At 44.7% G+C, this 23,043-nt stretch overlaps 1 protein-coding gene and 1 pseudogene across 5 annotated transcripts in view; both read left to right on the top strand.

Moving 5' to 3' along the window:
- The window catches only part of LOC147636663 (uncharacterized), a 77,114-nt gene extending 56,109 nt beyond the window's left edge, over positions 1–21,005 (top strand). For 4 of the 5 annotated variants that reach the window (XM_086800129.1, XM_086800125.1, XM_086800126.1 and 1 more), the window contains 2 exons: positions 7,377–7,564; positions 14,145–14,738. In XM_086800129.1, coding sequence (XP_086656255.1) covers positions 7,377–7,564; positions 14,145–14,340 — 384 coding nt within the window. In that variant the 3' untranslated portion in view covers positions 14,341–14,738. Of the gene's footprint in view, positions 1–7,376; positions 7,565–14,144; positions 14,739–20,841 lie in introns of those variants that run through there. The other variant, XM_086800127.1, reaches the window with a different exon arrangement.
- Positions 21,002–21,838, top strand: LOC147636666 (protein MIZU-KUSSEI 1 pseudogene; annotated as a pseudogene).
- Positions 21,839–23,043: the final 1,205 nt, after the last annotated feature.

The following is a 23,043-nucleotide window of genomic DNA, read 5'->3' on the forward strand; positions in this document are numbered from 1 at the left end:
TATCTAAAAATATCTCAATATTAAATTACCTCTCTGTAGAATTTTTCTTCTCTCTAGGCAAAAACAAGGAAACACAATATTTTCTTGTATTCTGAAATAGGGAATGATTACAGGGGATTGAGATAAAAGCTTATTCATTATTCAGGTTGAGGAGGAATCTTACGTAGATGCATTTATGACATTTCTGAAATAGGGAATGGTTACAGGGGATTGAGGTAAAAGCTTATCATTATTCAGGTTGAGGAGGAATCTTACATAGATGTATTTATGACATTTACTAGATGGTCAATTTCCAAAAGAAAACCATCTCGGCAGACTAACATGTCAATTTTTTGGCTTTTCTAGGAGAGTTTCGAATTTCAAAAATATCAATAGACACTCTATCTGAAGGTTGTAGGCTTTAGGCTATGGTGGGCTACGGTTGTGGGGTACATCACACCTTTAAGCTTCTTCACAATGTTGAAAAGTGAATGGCGATTGTACTCCCTGCATTGTAGTTTACTTAAGTGCGATTTTCAATATTCAGCAACGTTTTAATTCGGTACGCTTTGATGAGCCATGCCACCCAATGTTTAGTATTTACACGCTACCCAAGAAAAACCTAAAACGTGGCCGGCTGCTCAAATTTTTAAGTTGCAAAAAAATTCAAGTTTGCAAGGTGTTGTAAACGTGAGAATGTAGCAAACGTTTGCTAGCCTATGCAAACGAGAATGTTTGAAACTATGATGGCAGCCACATTGGGCATTGAGGTTGGGGACATGGGATCCCAAATTGAAGCAGAGTCTGCCTTTGCGCAAGTACGGACAACCATTGCTAGATCTGAAGATAAGCATAAGAAGGCTGTGGACAAACATAGAAGGTAATTGGACATCAAAGAAGGTGATTGGGCATTGCTTAAATTTGAGAAAGCAAGACTTCGCAAGAGGCCAGGTAAAGAGTGAGCATATCCTAAGCTCTCTACTAGGTATTATGGTCCCTTCAAAGTTATCATGCAGATCAATGAAGTTGCCTTCTTTCTTTCTTCGCCACTGGGACACCTCATGGAAGGCGGCCTTCGAGTTTCCTTCAATGACATGATGATCACAGGTGCCATGCCAGAGAGGCTTTCAAAGGGTCTGATATACTTGATTCCTGAGGAGGGTGGTGACAGATTGGAGATCCGGTAGTGGATACCCATCACCCTCCTTGGGACCGCCTACAAGATTTTGGCCAAGGCCATTAGCTGGAGACTTCAGCCTTTCCTCCCTGACTTGCTCCATGACACTCGGATAGACTTTGTTTAGGATCGGAGCATTATGGACAACATCTCCACCTTTTGGGAGGCAACAGCTTTGGCTAGGATGCGGCAGTAGAATAGTGCTACTCCTAGACTTTGAGAAAGCTTATGATAGGGTGGATTGGAGCTTTCTGGAGGGCACGATGAGCTGGATGGGGTTTCTTGTGGAGTGGATTTGTGGGGTTTCAAGACTTTACTCAGCCTCTCATAGTCAGGTTCAGGGAGCCCATGGCGACAGATTTCCCCTTTCTTGCTTGGTGCGACAGGGTTGTCCTCTGGCATCCTATCTTTTCCTATTTGTTGCCGAGGCCATGAGTATTTATCTCTCAGCCTAGGAGATGGGGCTTCATGGATTGTCTCCCTCTTCGTACTCAGGAGAAGTTCTTGGAGTCAGAGTTTGCAGATGACACAACAGCTTATCTATCAGGAGATGCGGGGAATCTCTAGAGATTCGCGAAGGTGATTGAGATCTTTTGTCGCGTATCACGAGCATAGATCAACTGGCACAAGTCATGTGGTTTTTCGGAAGGCTCTGCACCCGCCTTGACTTGGCGCCCGGTTGAGGCTTTCCAGTGGATTCCGCGGGGCACTCTAGTTCGATATCTTGGATGCCAGGTTGGCATTGACGTCTCTCCGGAGCAGCAGCTTGCCCCCCTTCTTTTGAGTATTCGGAAGAAGCCTTTGTACTGGAGTTCTGTGAGGCTCTCCCTAGCTGGTAGAGTGGTGGTGGCGAACTAGGTTCTTGTCACCATGTGGTAAATCACTTCTTGCTGGGCCTTCTCTTGAGCATGTATTGGTCACGTATAGCGGTTGATTTGGAATTTCTTATGGGTCGGTAGTGACGGGAGGCTTGGCAGGGCCAAGGTGGCATGGAGAGTGATTATTCAGTCACGATGTAGAGCCGTGCCCTGCTAGGCATCATTGACCTTGCTATTCAGACCCGTGCCCTGCTAGGCAAGCTGATTGTTAGAGGACTCCTTCCCGGTGGCGAGCCTTGGAAGAACTTCCTCTTGCCCGGATTTCAGCCCGCACCCTGAGTCTAGGGGGACCTTGGCTGGAGAGTACCATATGGATCTTCACAGAGATGCGGGCCCACGGTTTTAGCTCAGCTTTTAGCTTTTGAGGACAGAATTGTAGCCAGTTTACTTTGAGATTGGGATCACTTGAGGTGGGCCCTTAGACAGATTGCTCCCGTAGTCGTAGTAGAGAAGCGGCTTCGACAGCCATTGGTCTGGAATCCTCTGATCCGTTTACCCAGTGGCCACATGTTGGGGGCCCGACCTCATGTATCACGGTGAGCGTTGAGCATAGGACCTGCCAGGTCCCTTGGAGATTGGATTACTCATAGGCAGTTACCCCCGAAGGTGCAGGAGAGAGGCCTGACAGAGATCCAGGGTAGAGACAGGCTCAACATCGACACCGACTCTGCTATTCCTCGGAGTGGCTGACTCCTATCCCAGACCCGACTCCCCCACTGTGGCTAGGAGTGTTTACCTAGCATGATATTCTGGTGGCAGTCCACGGAGCGGATGAGGGTAGTGGTTTGCTCTCTTTTTCTATTGGATCCCATGACAGACTAGAGAGATTCGAGCCCCCCTTGGAGGATTTCAGTGGCTGCACCTTATAGAGGGTGAGGGTCATTGGATTTCAAGCACGGGAGTGGCACATAGACCCACCATCGGCCAAGGTGGCCAGGGAGAGATTTTGGTAGCTATGGATACGGGAGTGCCGACCTCTCATGTGCCTCTAGTGGGACCCGGGCGAGTGGACTTGGCATGACCCCACTAATCAGGAGGAGGCTTTGGATGCCTCCTCCTTTGCTTACATAGCGTAGCTTGACCGCCGCAGGAATCAGATGCGAGAGATTGATGGCACCCTGGTAGCAAGCAATACATTGGCAGTCACAGGGCCTGTCATAGTGCTTCCTATCAAATTTTTGGAAGAGGCTCTGGGACAGTTTTCGGCCTCGAAAGATCACCCTCACCCTCTTTCTATGGCTGATGGCACACAGGAGCTTGGCGGTGGGCACGTGGTTGGCCATTGGAGGCTAACTAGTAGCTTGCACGAGGTGCGGCCACCCTTAGGAGTCTCAGGGACATTATCTTTGGGAGTTCTTGAAGGCTCAGCAGGTTTGGCAGCGGATTCTTCGCATCTTCACGACGAATAGAGCCTGGACCCGGATCATTACTTGGGGCACGGTCACTTGGGCCACACAGGCTGATGTTGTCAAGGATTATGAGGAGGATGATCAGGGATTATGAGGAGGATAGTGGGGGGCTTGCCCTTCAGGTTTCTCACCTCCGCATTTTGGCAGTACTAGTCACAGCCCCTTGTATTGACCTCTGGAGACCAGGCTCATGTCAGAGATGGGAGACTTGCAGTAACATTGCAGCCTGGCACATTTGGTGAGCTCGATGCAGCGAAGCCATCGAGGGTACCTACACTCCGCCCGCGGAGTCCATCAGGAGCATTTGGCTCGACATCATTCATACCCTTTGCGGTCAGTGGGGGAAGTTGCAGGGAGGCTCTGACTGCATGCGGAAGTGGTGGTAAGCTTTCTTGAGGCTCTCACCTCTTCCCCTGTATGAGACAGCCTTCCCCTCATATAGCGGCCAGTCGGAGGGGAAGTGCATCCTACTCCCTTTGATTACTTGATTCCCGCCGTGTACATGTGGCGAGTTTGTATCTAGTCCTTCACGGTTGTATTTAGCCCCTTGTGGCTATTTTTCATTAACTAATACAAGGATATTTTCTCGGAAAAAAGAAAATGAAGTTGCCTTTAGGTTGGCATTACCTAATCATTGGAAGATTCACAATGCTTTTCATGTTAGTTTGTTGCGGGCCAGAACCGCAAGAGCCTGTCACACGGAAGAGCCGCTAGAAGTTGATGACCTAGAAGAAATACTTCAATCAGAACAGATAGTCTTCCACAAGGAAAGAAAGCTAGCTTTAGGCAAACCTTCCAGGCGATACCTTGTGAAGTTTAAAAAGTATCTTCCCATCCATGCAAAGTGGGTTGACGAGGACTTCTTCACCGACCATCCACAGCTTCTACAGGCGTACCTCGATGCTTTTCAGTTGAGGACAACTGTTTAGAAGCCTAGGGGATGTCATCATTTGGCCATTTATATGATTTTCTCCAGTTTCTCTTGCCCAAATGTATTCAGTTTCCCGTGGCCAAATGTGGCCAGTGTGTGGATCTGAGTGTTCTAGGTCCTAGTTCCGTGCTTTCTGATGTGCCAGACTTGTGCCTGGAAATGCTAGTGCTGTACATGTTCCATGACCAGGAGATTTGTCCATAAATCAAGTGCACATGCACACATGTTTGTATGCATGACATTGTTTTTGCGTGATCTGTATTTGTATGTTTGCTTTCTATGCAAATTCACGGGCATGGGATGCCTACTCATGAACCGTGCGAGTGCCTTGTATGTTGACATGTTTTGTGGCCTATGAACAGGTGGTAAGTATGTCCGAAACCTTTATTTATTTCATTAAATTTTCTATGTAATGTTATAACCTTTGCAAGTTCACACACACTTAAAATTGGGCTGACACTTTATTAAAGTGTCCAGGGCCCAAACCCACTGGCCACCCTGTTTGGGCACCCAAGTGACCATAGGTGTGGGCTGGGCACCTAGTAAGTGGCCCAAGCCCACACCCATGTGGCACAAGGTTGGTGTGGGGACTGGCAAGCCCATGCGCGCCTCCTTCTCTCTTCCACGTATCATTTAGGTGACCATCGTTGTGCAGGCTTTCTCTTCATCGTTTTGCTCCTACCTGATGCTATAGGAATCCTTTCGCAAAACTGAGCACATATTTGTGATCAGGAGGTTGAAGGCGTCTCATTTCACCGCTGCTGCAAATCGTTATCTTTCATTGCTACCTAGCTGATCATCGTTTTTGTTCATGGAGGGCTGAATTTTCATCTGTTGGTGAAACCGAGCATATATCTAGGGTCTCTAGGATGTCGACGCTCCATTCCATGGCTCAAACATCAGTTTTCTGCAAACCCTAAATTTGGTCCTGTGCAGGCTGCCACATCAGCAACCAGCCTGTAGGGGCTGTCCAGATAGCTTGTGTGAAGACTTTGATGCGGCCGGAAGGTGTATTGCTGCTTGTCGACTTCATCTACAGTGCTGAATTCTGTTTTGGAGCTGTTCTGGGTGGCCAAAGTGCCGGATTGAGTCCTTGGGCGGCATCCATGACAGCTAGGGAGGCTCTAGCGTGGCCGGAACAGTCTAAGGACTAGCTGCTGCTAAAGATTGCGCCCGGGAATGTTCTCGGATGCCATGAATTGAGCTTTCAGCTGAGATCTCGTTGTGAGGGGTGTAGGTTGTGCTAGTACGAGCACACCAGACCAATGTGTGGACCGAGAACACTAGGGAAAGGCTTGCATCACTTTAGGAAGTGATGAGGTCTACTTGAAGGCGGCTACAACTACGGAAACCATATCCGACAAACTTTTGTTTGATGTTTATGTCTTCATATTTCATTATGTCAAATCTGGCTTAAAAGCCTATGGAACATTGTACCAATAATATACTCCAATAATATACTTGGTATTGAGGGGGGAGGGGGCCGGCCCGGGATTCCGGCCCCAATGTGGGATTATTGAGCATTTTCTCTTTTCAATTTTATTTATGTCTTGAGCTATCATAAAGATCTTAAGTGTTTAAGTGTTGCTAAACCACGATACGGTGCCCAGTACGAGCTTACACATTGAGGGGTGTATTACATTCATATGTACGACCCTCAACGCATTTGTACTTGTTGGAAATATGGGGCCACTTCCCAGGAGGTCACCCATCCCAGTAGTGTTTAGGCCACTGCGCCACCATTCTATTCCCTTCCAAGCCACAAAAATTGGTGGAGAAGGGATTATCATGGCCCTAGTCTTCTATTGTTTATGTATGATCTCATTATCACGATGCATCTGGTATGTAGACGGCCATGCCATGTCATTCCAACACTCTCCCTTGATGGTCAGGACGTAGGGTACCGAGAGGTTCTAATGACACTTGGCTCAGAGGTCTGCCTGCTCTCACAGAGATGCCACCCAGCGAATCTAGTATATGCTTGCTTGCTAGTGATCACTCCAAGCATACCAGCACGATGCAGCCTTCTTAGTCGTACATGCAATTGGCCTTCGTTCAGCTCCATCAAGAGGAATCGGCAAGTCGACCAGCTCTGCTAACAACATCCCAACATTCCCTCCCTGGCTCTGATACCATGTTGGAAATTGGGGGCGACTTCCCGGGAGGTCACCCATCCTAGTAGTGTTCATGCCACTCTGTGCTTAACCTCCACCACTCTATGCCCTTCCAAGTCATGAAAATTGGTGATGATAATGGCTCTAGTCTTCTATTATTTATGTATGATCTCATTATCCTTGGCACTATGCATGTGCTATGTAGACGGCCAGGCCATGACCTTCCAACAATACTGTATGGGGAGATATTATTCACACTCTTATGGCTCGTATACAGGGACCATCCAGGTTTGTGCAAGCAAAGCGCACTATTTTCAGTGGGATCATGAGATCTTTTTCTCATCAACCCCCACAGGACTCTTGTGGCAGCATTGTGCCCCAGATTGGTTGAGAACACTATACATTTTGGAATGCAGATTATTTTCTCGGGCTTCTAGCCATGATTTTGTATGTATAGTCATGTCTCTTTAAAGAAGAAGTTTTGAGGGGATGGAAGCCTCACCGAGCCGCCCAAATCACAAGGCATGGCCCATGGCCACATTATCGAGAGGGGTTTGGTGTGTTTGGTGTTTTAAAAGTCAACCGGGCAGCCTCGGCCAGGGATGGGCTGCACAATCTACTATTTTCAGGGGTCAAATTAAGAGGCAAAGCTGGCTGATCTGGTGAGTTTGCTGGCAACTTCAGAATGCGGTGGCTGGCTGGAATGGCCGATAACGAGCTTGCAGTGTCTGGCCACCCATTTCAGTCTCTGGGTTGATGGGATCTCCTGTGGTAGCACTGTGCTGTGGGTTATTGCTCTTTTCTGTTATGTTGGTTTGGTTTCACTCATAAAATAACACTTTTACTTTTCTATCAGCATCCCTTTACAGAAAATAGTTGTGTGCACAGGATGTTGTTGGAGTAGAGTACCTGGTTTCCTTTGGAGTGGGCTCAATGACAATGACACTTTTAGTACTAGTAGCCTACTGGTCTTCACACAAGTTGTTTGGACATGGTTTTCCATCTTTTCAAGTTAAAGTAGCTGCTGGACCAGCTCTACTCACAGGTCTCTTTTGGAGTGCAGGGAATTTCTTCAGGTATGCGTTTGGATAGTGTTTCTTTTATTGTGTTTGTCTAGAGACCCAAAATATAGTATTCCTATTATCACTTGAAATTAAGTAGGGAGTCATCTTAAGCAAGGTTTTTTTTTTTTTTTTGGTGTGTGTGTGTGAAGTGTGCTTGCTCTTCTCACTTCCTTTCTCTCACTCATGCATCTCTATTGGATCTGGCTTGTATTTTTAATGGTCTCATGGGCTCTTCCCAGATACATGAATACATCTCTCTTTTCCAGTTATTCATGGATCATATGTACTCGTTATTAGTTTCATAGACCCATCGGGTCTTTCATAAATGTTTAACTCCGTACCACATGATATTATCCGTGCAAAGATGGCTGCCCCCCCATTGGTAGTAGAGGCACTCACTCGATCAGTCTCCTTTATACATAGCACTTGGGCTCTCCCTAGAGACAGATATGCTCGCTTAGCCTTGGAGTCTTCACGACAGTTGGCATCACAGGGAGACGGATCATGTTGGTATGCACAGATGACAGCTTGGTTCCAACTGCATGGCTTTAGTATGGACAGGCTACCTCCATTTCAGTACTCCGTGGATGCACCCTCCCTCTCTCTCACACGGGCAAAGATTACCAGACTTATCAGGCAGGACTTGACTCAGCTGGACACTAGGAGGACATGGATACAGCCGACACACGAGCTTGGTACGAAGATGGCTTTCTATAGAGATCATCTTCTCCAGCTCACGGAGGATGGGTTTGTGATTAGACCCAGCTACATGGATACTCATCTTTCTCATGGGGTACGGTGTGCTATTGGTCAGATGCGCACATCCTCACACCAGTTAGAGATTGAGACTGGCAGATTCAGAGGAGTACCAGCTGAGGCCAGGATTTGTCAGTTGTGCCAGATGGAGCCAGAGACAAAGTTACATTACATATGTCATTGTCCAGTATATTATGAGATACGAGGCCGTTTTCACTGCTTGTTCAGAGAGGGTTTCGGACCACTTTCCAGAGTCATGAGATACCAGGATCAGAGATGCCTCGGATTATACTTGTTGGAGATGCATAGACATAGAGAGGGTCTCTTGAGAGGGAGAGACACCTACAGAGGCAGATTAGAGACTTCTTTCAACCCGAGATTGAGCAGTCAAGCCAGCAGGCATTGCAGCTAGCCCCAGAGTATAGCCGCACCAGAGGTACACTGATTGATTGGGCTATAGAGCTAGGGCGGTCCAGGAGCCCCAAGATGAGAGGCCCATCTTGACACTGGCGGAGACTACAACAGAGGATCAGGACCATACTAGCACGGCATGGGAGACGTCCAGTTAGAGTACTCACCATGGAGGACATTGAGGATATCCGCCATCGACCGATGAGGGACATTGAGGATATCCGCCATCGACCGATGAGAGACATCTTTGGATAGTGATGTATATGATGCTTACCTTTGTTGCTGGAGTTTTCCTCCCCAGATGTTATCCATTAGGAGCTCCTAGTACCTTACTTTTCCTCATCGTTATTGTTTCAGTTTCAATAAGTTGTTTAGTTGTTTCAGTTTCAATTAGTTGTTTAGTTGTTTTAGCTTTTCTTACACAGACATTGTATCAGATCCACCAATTGTTGTAACCTTTTTGGTCTCATAGGTCATTTTGGCCTTTTGAGGACGTTAATATATCATTTCATTTCATTCTCATATTATGAGATGGAGGTACCTCCATAGTGTACCTTCCAGTTCCAGTTTCATTTTTTAGGTGCCAGTAGTATCATCTTTATTTTTTCATTTTCTGGGTTTTTTTATCCAGACATTGTATCAGATCCACCATGATGTAACTTTTGGTCTCATAGGTCATTATGGCCTTTTGAAGACGTTAATATAACATTTCATTTCATTTCATTTCATTTCTCTCTCGATGAGGATGACACACTATGAGCCTAGACACACGTGGTTCTTGTGCTGTCTACTTTATTGTACACATAGGGTCTATGTAGTACATTGATGTTGTCTTGACATCCAGCTTACTCATGGATCACATGTAACGACTTTTTGGTCTCATTGACCCCCTTTGGGTCTTTTGTAGATGCTAATAACATCTTTCTTTGTTTTCTCTCTCTTTCTTCTGAGCTGGATTTGGTCCACTAGCTGGGGTCATTGGCTTCATGGACTAAAAAACGTACCACCTCAGCCACTTCGCTTGTCAGGTGCCACTTAAGAGAGAGCACTCCAGTTGCAATGAGCTCGACAGCCAAGGCCTACTAAGCAGAGGCGGCCCTCCATACGACAGCTCCAGATCTGCGATATACTCCAGAGGTAGACAGGGATGCTCCACCGTGCCGCAATGAGACCGGGGTAAGGTGCTGATCCTCCACCACTGGATCAAAGCCCACCTCGTACTGAAAGAAGAAGATCTTTCTAGGGCCAAGAGGAAAGGGGCTGCCAACCAGCACCTTAGAAGTACCTTCCGGGGAAAGAAAGTCGACCTAGAAGAAGCCTCGACCAAGCAAACGTGTCCTGGAAGTGCACAATCAGCTTTGAAGGGAGAGCTGCTAGAAGCCATTCGTGGGCCTACGAGCGAGAGGGGTGGGAGCCATAAATCCTCGTGATAAGGGTGGTCTAGACCTCAATGTCAATGTTGTGTTGGAGAGAGGTGAGTTCGTCTTGCGAAAAATTGATGATTCTCCCAACTTGTGGGGGTGAAGATGGATTGGGTGTGGTGGAAGCCGTAAGGCCAATCAATGGTGGGTGGCCGACTTGAATCTGATTAAAAACAGCTACTGAAGGAATAGCAAAGGGCAGTGAGGGAGACAGAGGCTGTAGGGGCAGAGACGGGGTGCAGAAGGGGCAGAGGCAGGGGCAGCAAGGCAGGGGGCAGAGGGGCAGCACGGCTAAGGCCAATCAATGGTGGGTGGCCGACTTGAATCTGATTAAAAACAGCTACCGAAGGAATAGCAAAGGGAAGTGAGGGAGACAGAGGCTGTAGGGGCAGAGACGGGGTGCAGAAGGGGCAGAGGCAGGGGCAGCAAGAGGTAGAGGCGGGGGTAGTGGGCGGCAGCAGGGGGGGCAGTAGGGCTGAGGTGGGGGCAGCAAGGCAGGGGGCAGAGGGGCAGCACGGCTAAGGCGGGGGCAGAGGGGCAGCAGGGCTAAGGCAATCCCCTCTCAAGTGGAGTATAAGAGGATGGACAACATGTACCATGTGTATAAAGTGAGCATGTGATAGATAAGTGTTGTTTAGCATCGATAATATTTTGTCATGCAGAGCATGGTCATGAATGGACATACCAAAATATAAACCAAGCCATACAGGCGCATGATGTGAAAGCCTCAATGTATGATCAATCCACATTTTGCATGTACATGCATTATATTGGGCAGCATATAGAAGGTAGCATGTGTCCAAACGAGCCCAATAGTTTGAAAGTGCATTATGATGAATAGTAAAGCCCAATTGCTGAGGCATGAGATGTGTCCAGAGATCACATGCATCCAAAAGAGTGAGGGTTTGATCCCATATTTGTTTCTCAATGCGCATCTTTTGACACACACATAGGGAACATGTCTCACACAGGACACTCGTAACAATCGCATATACATACACAAGGCTAACTAGTCCTTGAAAATAAGCCTAAAAACAAAGAAGGCTCATTCCATGGATCAAGGCATTCTCACCACAAGCGTATAAGTGCCCGTTCGAGCCGGTAAGATGACAAGGCGCCTTAGAGTGGGTCAGGCGAGTGAAACCGTGTTAACTTACAGAGTGGTTAACACCACCTTTCTTTTCTTTTGTAGAGTTGGAGATCTCTCTCTCTCTCTCTCTCTCTCTCTCTCATACCACTTTTAGTCTCATAGACCCATTGGCTCGTTTAATATAACTTTCTTCTCTCCCTCTCTCTCCTCTCCCCCCCACTTGTAGAAAGATCTCTCTCACAAAGGATTAGAAAGAACAACTCACAAAGAAACTCTACAATCTCTCTCTCTCTCTCTCTCTCACACACACACACACACACACACAAAGGCTTTCTGTGTGGATAGAGATTTGACAGTGAACCTTGGGAAAACCAAGGTTATGGTGTTTAACACCACACAGGCATGGGTGACGAGATCAGAGCCTCAGTTCACTTTTCGAGTGGAGCTGGTAGAGTACGTCAGGTCATATGTCTACTTGGGAGTTACTTTCACAGGACCGCGTTTCTCCCTGAAGGAGGTAGCAGTAGCTAGATTAGCTCGAGGGCATGCAGCCTTGGGGGCACTTGAGAGGCAGTGTGCACACATACAGTTTCAGGAGCCACGCACCAAATTGTGGCTATTTGATATGCTTGTCACACCGACCCTCCTGTACAGAGCTCCAATTTGGGGGCCTAGTATACATCACAGATCTCAAAGAGGGACAGATGAGGGATGGAGGCAAATGGAGAGACCACTGATTATGATGATTGCCCGCATGATTCGGAGCAAATCATCAATACCACATGAGATTGTTTGGGCTGAGCTGGGTGCCCCACCAGTAGTAATCGAGGCCCTATTCCAGGCAATTACCTTTTTACAGCGGCTATGGGAGCTCCCTCAGCAGAGGTACTCCCGATTGGCATTGACCTCATCCATACAGTTGGCAGAGGATAGAGATACTCATTACTGGTACGCTCAGATGAGATCATGGTTTGACCTACATGGTTTGCGGATAGAGGCACTACCACCCTTTCAGTACGGTCTGGATTGTCCATTTTTGGATCTCACCCGCTCAGAGCGAAACCGCGTGATCAGGATGGATATCATCAGAGTGGACACAGAGAGGACATGGACTAGCCCCCTTGAGCCCTTAGGCACGAAAATGGCTCATTACAAGAGCCATTTTCTACACCTCTCACCAGATGATTTTATCACCCGCCTGGCGTACATGGATGTACACCTATCACATGGTATACGTTGTGCCGTTGGACAGATCCAGACCTTATCACACTAGCTACGGATTGAGATAGGGCAATATGTGCATCAGATCTTGGATGACCGCATTTGTCAGCTATGCTACCAGGAGGTAAAAACATCAAGGCTTGAAAGAAGACACGAAACAAGCATGGAGATAAGTTTTGACACAAGTAGTCTACAAAGCTTCTCGGCTAAGTTCTCATTAAGCTTGATCACTCTTTTTTCAAACATCCTCTACACTGGCTTGGACTGTTTTCAAGGAATAATGTCGCCTTTCAGGTAAGTGGCCTCCATTGGAACTTGGATGGAGATGCTATTAGATTAGGTTGAGAGTTGGTAGAGTTGGGAAGATTGATCATATGTGCGCCCAATGCTCTGATGCAAAGCCTCGTCTTGTACCTCCACATAAGAAAGTTTACTTTGTATCTCTCCTCCTCCACGTGGTCATTGGCTGCAGTGGATCCTAATGGGGAAAATTTGCTTTTCACAAAGAGAACTTCATCAAGCTACTAATGACTCTTATCAAGGCTTGAAAGAAGACATGAAACAAGCATGGAGATAAGTTTTGACACAAGTAGTCTACAAAGCTTCTCGGCTAAGTTCTCATTAAGCTTGATCACTCTTTTTTCAAACATCCTCTACACTGGCTTGGACTGTTTTCAAGGAATAATGTCGCCTTTCAGGTAAGTGGCCTCCATTGGAACTTGGATGGAGATGCTATTAGATTAGGTTGAGAGTTGGTAGAGTTGGGAAGATTGATCATATGTGCGCCCAATGCTCTGATGCAAAGCCTCGTCTTGTACCTCCACATAAGAATGTTTACTTTGTATCTCTCCTCCTCCACGTGGTCATTGGCTGCAGTGGATCCTAATGGGGAAAATTTGCTTTTCACAAAGAGAACTTCATCAAGCTACTAATGACTCTTATCAAGGCTTGAAAGAAGACATGAAACAAGCATGGAGATAAGTTTTGACACAAGTAGTCTACAAAGCTTCTCGGCTAAGTTCTCATTAAGCTTGATCACTCTTTTTTCAAACATCCTCTACACTGGCTTGGACTGTTTTCAAGGAATAATGTCGCCTTTCAGGTAAGTGGCCTCCATTGGAACTCGGATGGAGACGCTATTAGATTAGGTTGAGAGTTGGTAGAGTTGGGAAGATTGATCATACATGCGCCCAATGCTCTGATGCAAAGCCTCGTCTTGTACCCTCCACATAAGAAAGTTTACTTTGTATCTCTCCTCCTCCACGTGGTCATTGGCTGCAGTGGATCCTAATGGGGAAAATTGCTGTTCAGAGGACCTTTCACTTTTTTACTGTAGTTCCAAAAATGGACATCGAATACAGCTTAGAACTTCCAGTTGGAGAATCATCATGTCTTTACGGCTTTATAGTTTTTCTTTTGGAGGAGACTTTGGAGTTCTGGCAGAAGCTTGAAGGCCACACTTTCCTTTTGATAGCTCATTGTTACATTATTGGTTAGTGGAACTACTAGAAAACACAAAGAATTGGCATCTATGCAGCTGAATACTGATGCTGGCTGTAATAAGGCTGGTTATAGCCACAAAAACAGGACGTAACCATGATTATTGGGTGAGATATCATGATTTAGTTTTTAAGTAGTCTTAGAATGAATGCTTACTTCCTAAACACTAATTTTCAGCTGTGGACCTTGGCAGTATATATGCGACGTTGTATTTGGGGTTATCATTAGGTTGGCCTCTAGTCCAATGCCAACTCTTGATAAGTGCATTGTGGGCAGTCTTCTACTACAAAGAGGTCTCATCTAGCATGGCAGCTGCTGTCTTAGTAGCATCATCTCTTGTGGTGGTTGCTGGTGCTGTTATGCTATCCTACTTTGGCACTGTGAGTTAGTTGTAAGCTTCTTTTATCCTTCCTTGGAGGTGGTGATTCCTCCTCGTTTCTGAAGCTTAGTTTGCTTTGTGAAAGCCTTGGCTATCTACAATCTAATCTGCTGGGAGGAGGAGATTTATCTGGTTATCACCAGCTTTATGTTTGTACATCACAAAAGATGGGCCTACTAAAATAATGGGCAATAGCACGGTGATAATACTTCCACTGATATTTTACAGAGGTCAAAATATTGTGTACGCCAAATCATTCTTTTAAGGGTTTGCAGACCTTTTGAGGACCATACTTTCTCACCAATGAGAGTCCAAAATCATTTGAGCTCATTTATATTTTCATTGAGTCAGGTGGCATCGTTATTGTAGTAGCAACAGCCAATGCAACAATTATCTTTTTTATTGCAATGATTTTTTCCCACCCCTTTTTTTGCGCTCTCAGTCAACGCAACATAAATGGCAGTTTAAGTGTCATTTAAAATTAGGCATCACACAATCAGGACCATGCTGAGATATCTGGCTGTAACTTGTAAGCCAATCAGAGATTAAATTTAAAAGCTTCCCTGCCGGTTAAGACGGCAAGGTTCACAGTTTGGGCTGCGCCGTCGAAAAAAATAGATGAAAAGAAAAAGACTCTCTCTCTCTCTCTCTCTCTCTCTCTTTCTCTCTTATATATAAAGAGACAGCAATGGCAGGAGCCTCTCGAAGACTCTTTGGCCGCAAGCAAGTTTGAACTTAATACACTTTGCAATGTGAGGGCCAATTTGGATGTTTCTTCGAGGCCTGTTTTGTACATGTAGAGCTAACGTAATACGCGGCATATTTTGGTTTGCTTGAGGTTGCCTCCCTGAGGAGTTCTCACATGCGGGTACGTTAATCAATGTATGTGTATGCATACATTTCAAAAGTAATGGAGTGGCTCAAATTTTCATGCGGAGCTCTTATTCGTTGTCCGTTCTTCAGTTTTATTGATGTGATGGTATTTGTTTGTCATCATGACTTGTGGCAAAGGGTTACTAAATGGTAACTTTAATAACTTTGGCCTATACAAGATTTGAATAAATTCACAAGCATTTGATCCAATACATTATGTTTGTTTTTTTTGATAGCTTTAGTTGTTGATGGCGCTTTAAAAAAATAATTTAAATGACAAAATATTTGCGTCATAACAAGAATAGTGCAATCGGACTCTTATGAACCTCACTTTTGAAGATGATAGCCTAGGGGGTGTGGACACGATGAGACTTAAATCACTTGATGAGAATAACACTCTTTTTCTAGGAAGCATATAATTTTCTTGGTTCCTAGGTCATTCTACACTTGATGGCTAGCCATAATTTGATAATATGAACATACATTATACTTCACGTTGGTTCAAGTGAAGTATTGTCAAGCAAGTAAATGCTGCGTTTAGATGGCTCTCTAGTGCTTTTTGGATGGTGTTGGTCAGCTAGATGAGGCATGCCCCTTAGTGTGAGGGCATGTGTGGTAAGCAAGATGGCTTGGGAAGCGGCAAAGCAAGGGATGCTATAGTATTGATGCTTTTGAGTGTGATTTGAGCTTTTGAGCTTATAATATAGGAGCAGGTTATCGATATCAAGGTGTGGAGGTACGTAGGATTTATGTATAGTAAATGGATTGCTCAATATTTGTTTGGACAGAAGGGAAAGTCTCTTAAGGTTTTGGCATATCGGATCATGATGGTTTGAAACAATTGGACAAAGTCTTTGGTAGGCGTTGAGATCAAGAGGGAGAATTTGAGTTTTTGGTTAGCATGGAAATCATGGTATACTCCCAGAGCATGTTTATTAACCACTCTTTTGGTTAACATAGTTTCACTCGTTCCATTTATCGTAAGGCACTTTGCCATTTATCTGCTTGAATGGCTACTTATCTTTTGTAAGATGATGTTAAAACATATAAAATGGCCTTACCCTATGCTTAATGTCAAATAGGATAAGTCTAAGGACTCTGTGTACATACTTGCTTAAGACTAGTAATGGAGGCCCAATCGTTTTTCAGTTTAACCAGCTTAGTGTGAAAGCCAGTCATTTGCATGTAAGTCATTTTTTACAATAAACAAGACACAATCATTCTCTTACAATAGAGTACTTATGGGCTCTTCTCTTCTCTCTTCTTACTTGCATGTATAATGTTGAATCTTGCTTGCTTGATAGATGCATGCTACATATGTTTGTTTGTAGATTTTCCCCTTGTATAAGCCTTTTTCTTCTTCCCTCTCATTTTGTGAGAGAGAACCACCACAAAGGACATTCTCTCTATTCTCCATCTGGGCATAACGAGCTCTACCTTCACTCCGTTGGCAAGGAGCATTCTAGGGTGATAACGGAGTGAGGACACGAACATATCTCTATTGGTTGCTGTTGTATTCATATAACCATGTCTTCATTAGTCTGTGTTATAGTTGTCTCTCAAGTAGCCCAAGTTGCGTGTAATTTTGTATATCTAATTTTGTTTGCTAACTTGGCCTCTGCTTTGTGGATTCTTGTGTTTGCTCTTTTGCTTAGGCTAGATTGTTTTTGAGCCTTAACTGTAGCCATATGTGCATCCGACATGTGATCCTTTGGATGGGTAACGTCGTCTTTGATGGCTCTTTGAACATATGTTCCTTTTCAGTATGACCATTTTCCATCTTGTCCTTGTTGCTTGAGCATGGCTTTTGTTTAGTACTTCTCTTTCCTTTCATAGATTGTCGACCTGCTATTTTCTGTGCCTCCATCTCTGAAAATTGCTTCTTATAGCTAATGCTTCTTCCACCTATGTAAGTTTGGATTGGCAATCTTTTTCAAGTGAAAGATCCTTTTCATAATTCACACTGAGTTGGCGTTCTTTACTTGTTACTTTTACAACTCTTTTACATGTGTCTTTTGGGCCTTAAGTTCTTGTTCATAATTCACTCTCCTCTCTCCTCTCCTGTGGCATTCGCTAGTTGATTTTGCAAGTCTTTGCTTGTTAGTTGCATTTATAACTCTTGTACCTGTGTATTTTGGGCCTCTTGGCTCTTTTTTGATGCAAACTTTGAGCTAATGAGGTTGTTGTCTTCCTTTAACTTCTTGATTTTGTTATGAGACAGCTTGGAGATCTTCTTCTATGGCTTCTACTACCTTCTTCTCTTATATTGCCTTTGTGAGCTCCACATCCCTTGCCTAGAGAGAGTCCACGAGTCTTGTTATCATCTATTTGTGCAATGTCTAGGTGCAGTCCATAACATAACTGGACAAAGAGTCCATGAGTCTTGTTATCATCTAAGTGTGCAATGTCTAGGTGTATCCATAAGATAAGCTTACAAGATATTGCATTCTGCCACCCACTAGTTAGAAGGATTACCAAAATATAGAAGATTGTCAGCAAAATTCCTTACTTCTCAATCAATCTAAGTTATAGTTCTCAATTCTCAATATAAGCATATACTCAAGATGGCCTCATAACCAAGTTAACAATCCACCTAAGTATCACTTTTGTCATCAATTCTTAATCTAAGCTTTATATTCGTTGATTAACTCTTAATCTTCAATTAAGTTAATTAAGCAAATTAAAGACGGGATATCATCACCAAATTGACTTGGCAACCATCTTAGCAATCGTGTCAATTTGCCTATGTATAACAATCAGCCACTCTTCCTTTAAGTTTGGGTCCTACTATGTCTATGTCTAGGACTTGGAACCCATCTTTGGAGGCGTATAACTTTTTTTCCAGTCTAGGTTTTTTATTTTTGTCCACAGAATTGAACGAAATTACAGCAATTACAAGGAAATTTAGTGATTCTAAACCATTTTTCTGAGCTTTCTTGAGCCTCCCAAGCTAGATTCCTTCACAGTTCCATGGCGGGTGGGCTGAGCTTATTCTTGGCACTTTGCTCAGACTCCATGGACAAAAGCTTGGGCAAGAACTGGAGTGGCTGGGACAGGATCTAAGCAAAGTATGGGCAGCCCAAAAATTGGTGCATTTTCCAACTGGGAGGGGCTTGAACAGTAGTAGTAGGTAGGGCCTTTATATAGGCCTTGGGATTAAGGAAAGGTTTGCCGAGTGGTTCGAGAGAGGTGAGGTACTCGTCCATGCAAGATCTCCATGTAGCCCACGATTCTATTGAACTGTGAACTCTTCATAATCATCCCCCTAAAGCCTTCAAACCTTATATTTTGGGCCCTCTAACTAAGCCAATGTTCAGATGGACGTCGCATCTCTATCGAACGGCTACACACATATCTTCCGAACGCCTGGTATTTGTCATGTTTTTTATATTCGCGCTCCATAACTATATATTTATTTTTCACGGCCAAAAATGACTTGATATTCTCTCTCTCTCTCTCTCTCTCTATATATATATAGCTTCAAGAACATCAAATAACTTTTATTTTAATTATTTATTGCCTGCCTGTAAAGTTCTTCTGAGAGAGGAATCTTATTAGAGGAAAGTTGTTGGTCAAAGCTCTTGGGTCAATTATCAATTGATCAAAGGATGGAGGTTTCTTTTACAATTTTTATTTTTTGAAAAAATTTAAGGTAGAGATTAGTTTTTGCAATTTTTGTTTTTTTAAGATTTTGAATTTACTACTTTATTGTTTATAATGAAAACAGTACATAGTGGCATGCAACTTAGAGTTAACTTGTTTTGCTTGCAAGAGCAACAACAAGGATTCTAAGTAAGTACGTACAAATTCAGTGCTGAGGCGAGTAGTCTAGAAGAGAAAATGGTCGAGAAGAATCTCTTGTTTTGTAATATGTATATAATGTAAGCAATATACGCCTGCTTTTGGCGGGGGTACCTATAGGTCCATTGTCTTCTTTCTCCTTTTTAACTCTACTTTCTTGTGAAATAGTTCACGGGGCGGAAAGCCCCTATCATCTATGACTCGAGATTCACGGATCACGATGAAGGACAGGCGGAGAAGCATGAGAGGAATTCCACCTTTGGATTACGGCCGAATGGAACATACACTTGAAAGTTGAGGGGAAACCTGAATGTTCACCTTGAGTTAAGAGAGCTCCTTAGCCTGGTACATCACACGGCAGGTTCCTAGTAGAAGAAAGCTCAAGCTGTCCACTGTCTAGACGCAAGTGCCAGCCAGCCCAGCAGCACAGACAGTAGGTGGGTACATGATGCGGTTTATACATTGCCGGCCGGCCGGCCTTTATCTGTCACTCTGAGTTTCTGTGTTGAGTCCTGACTCCTGATTTCTTGGTTGGTAATAACGTGCATGTGAATTCAATGGGTTCTTCTGCTTACCTATACGTACTGTGTGTCTTTCTCGATGTATAAACAGTAAGAGACTGAACAACTACTAGTCTGGAGGCCCGAGAACCGACTGTGTGCACCATGCATATAATTATCAAGGCTCAGATACCCGCAATTAGGTTGAAAGCGAGCACCGCACGGTAGCACCAATTGCCGACGTGTCCTGACGCCTGCAACGTATCGGATTGTGCAGGGAACCAAATCTCCTGTCCTTCATTCACAAGGCAATTAATGAATGACCCTCAGCCTCAGGTCTAGGTCTAGGTCTAAGTTTCACTAGTTATTTGAGGCTTCCAAAATCAAATGTTACTCAAACCTTCTCCTCTTTTCTTTCCCAAACCTCTAAATTCTTGACAAGTGGTAGTTTTTTTTGGAAACTCTTCCTTAAGATAAAAAAACAGATAGAGATATAGAGAAGTTAGTACCACATAAACATAAATTGAGAAAGAGATAGAGATAATAGAGAAGTAGAAGTTAGTACCACATAAAAATAAATTACTACTAGTAACACTAGCAAAGTAGTGGTAGGCCATCAATTCTGAAGGCGCTCCCAAGTTCCTCTCCTATTACTGTGTTATTTTTCATTACCTTACCTGTTCTTCTGGGCGACTATTTATCTTTGTATGCACTATAGTAGTCGCTGCAGCTGGCGTCGTCGATGGCATGCAGAGTCTGCTGCCGATGGCGCTGCGGCTTACTCCTTGCAGAGGCTGAAGGCTGACACGTCCACCTCTTATACGGCCGCTCCCGCAACCACGGGTTTCCTTTAACTACTTTGAAGGAATTAGGGTAGCTGCGTTGCACAGATCGATCGCCAGCCCAAGAAATCACGCGGTTACGTGATCAGCTGTTTTTTTTTAAAAGTAGGCGTTTAGGAAGCGGGCTTAGTACCCATGGGACCCCCTTATCCCACAAAGCAGGGGCAAGCTTCAAGGGTGAGGCATCAATCGGGCAGTAGCTCAGTTGTTAAGGTGATTCGTTGTCAAAACCCAGGTCATGGGTTCGAACCCTGCTGGCTGATCACGGGCCGTGATCAGCTGTTTTGATCTTCAGGTAAGATCAAGGAGTGATTCCCCCTCCACTTTTGTTTCATTCCCCTGAGCCCTCTCTCTCTCTCATCATTGCACTCCGGTCTCTAGACCTACAGCTTGTACAGCGACGAACGTCGTACCGGTACCTACGTCCTTCAGTAGGAGTGAAAATTGTTGTCTTGGTGGACTTACTGATCGCACATTTCCATGACGATCTCGCAGGTGAAATAATCTCAATACTCGCTCGAGCCTCCGACTCCCGAGTAATTAGACAGAAGACGCGCAGACCTCGGCCACCGTGCTTAGCATAGACTCGTGGTATTATTAATCCATATACGCCACTATTTGCTCTCTCATTCCCATTGTGTGTCCCGTGGATATTATGGAGGATTCTTCAAAGAGACGGAGCTCAGAGAGTGTCTTCTCCCGTCTTAAGTCCACTAGAGGAGGCTTTCTGCAGCACACCAGCTCGCACCGCCACCACCACGTTCTTCCTCCCCACTCGAAGCTCCTTCACGCCTTCCGCTCCCTTCTTCAACTTCTCCGCCCGGGCCACAAGTATTGGCGCAGCTCTGTCTGCCCTCCTGGCAACCACACCTCTTCCAGCCATTCCCACTCGGCGCCCTCCTCAGCTAATTCTACCTGCGTTGTGGCCAAAGGCCATGTAGTTACAGGCACACTCTACGGCCAAAGGAAAGGTCGCATACACTTTGCAGTCCAAGAGGAGCCAAGGGCCACCCCAATCCTGTTGTTGGAGCTGGCTACTCCTACCAACACATTGGTGAAGGAGATGGCCTCCGGTCTGGTGAAGATTGCTCTAGAGTGCAATTCTACTCTTGTACCGGCGAGCGCTGATCACATGAAAAATCGCAGCAGTGTCTTAAACAATATCCATCAGCAGCAGCACCTGTTCCAGGAACCCTCGTGGACCATGTACTGCAACGGAAGGAAAACCGGGTTCGCCAACCGCAGGGCTTGCTCCTCTGCAGACCTGCACATCCTGTCACTTGTGCAGACCGTGTCCATGGGGGCTGGCATTTTGCCTGTCCAACCACAGCAGCTAGAGGACAAGATGTCCAGCTTCGAAGGAGAGATTCTCTACATGCGGGCCAGATTCGAGAGGGTAGTAGGCTCCAAAGATTCTGAAGCATTCTACATGATGAACCCCGACGGCAATGGTGGCCCAGAGCTCAGCGTCTTCTTGCTGAGGATCACTTAGTCCTGCATTCAGATTGTCGGCTACTTGAAACCAAGTTACTTGACGTGGTCACAGTGAATAAGTAATCTAATCGAATAATACAGAAGGCTAAGTAAGACAGACAAATGTAAGCAACCATTTGTTTCTCTTAAGTGTTTTAAGAGACCGTTCCAGCTTGACTGGAAACTGTACTCCTATACTCTTGCGTTGCCACGTAATCAGCAAGGTTCTGCTAATTCTTACTTGAACTTTTTTAATCATTTGGTCCTCCATAGCAAGACTTGTGAAACGATGAGAGTATTTTTCTCTTACCTCCACAAGACCATGGATGGGCCTTTAAAGCATGCAAAGGGCACTTTGGTACTTGTTTAAAGACTTGGAGGAGGACACTTGTTATATGTTAGTCAAAGTCATCCTTGATTATATGGTTGTTTTATTTTTTAATTAAGGAGATATATGTGTATGCAATTAGTTTTTTTAGGTGGTTAAAGCATGCAAAGGGCACTTTGGTACTTGTTTAAAGGCTTGGAGGAGGACACTTGGTATATGTTGGTCAAAGTCATCTTTTGATTATACGGTTGGTTTATTTTTTAATTAAGGAGATATATGTGTATGAAATTACCTTTTTTGGGTCATTTTATTTAAATTACCTTTTTCGGGTCATTTTATTTTTAGTCAAGGAGAAATATGTGTATGAAGTTTACCTTTTTCGGGTCAACGCGAGCTTGTATGTGGTCGTAGAGTCACTTTGTTATAACTTATGAAAGTCTTTTTCCTTATGCATCTCAATAATTGTCATTGGGTGACATTTTTTATAAGGAACATTTTGTCAATATGTGATATAAAAAATAGTATTACATTGCTTAAATACACAACTTCCTCTCTTTTTTCCAAGTGTACATGCACTCTCTCTCTCTCTCTCTCTCTCTCTCACACACACACACACACACACACTCTCTCTCTCTCTCTCTCTCTCTCACACACACACACACACACACACACACATGTTGAAAAGAGAGAAGATACACATAAGTGTAGAGAGGCAAATCCTAATTGGCTCTCATTATCTCAAGCCATCAACATCTTCATGATAGAGAAGTGTCATAGCTTTCTTTCATTGCACACCACAAAACACAGCACACTACACTAGTGATAAGTTCACACTGAAATAACCTAAGTCTAATGTCCACACACTTGGCTAGTCGGGGATGCAGCCATTATTGTCC

This window comes from Cibotium barometz, chromosome 7, assembly GCF_041138505.1.
Source record: "Cibotium barometz isolate CiBa-2024 chromosome 7, ASM4113850v1, whole genome shotgun sequence".
NCBI classification, from domain to species: Eukaryota; Viridiplantae; Streptophyta; class Polypodiopsida; order Cyatheales; family Cibotiaceae; genus Cibotium; species Cibotium barometz.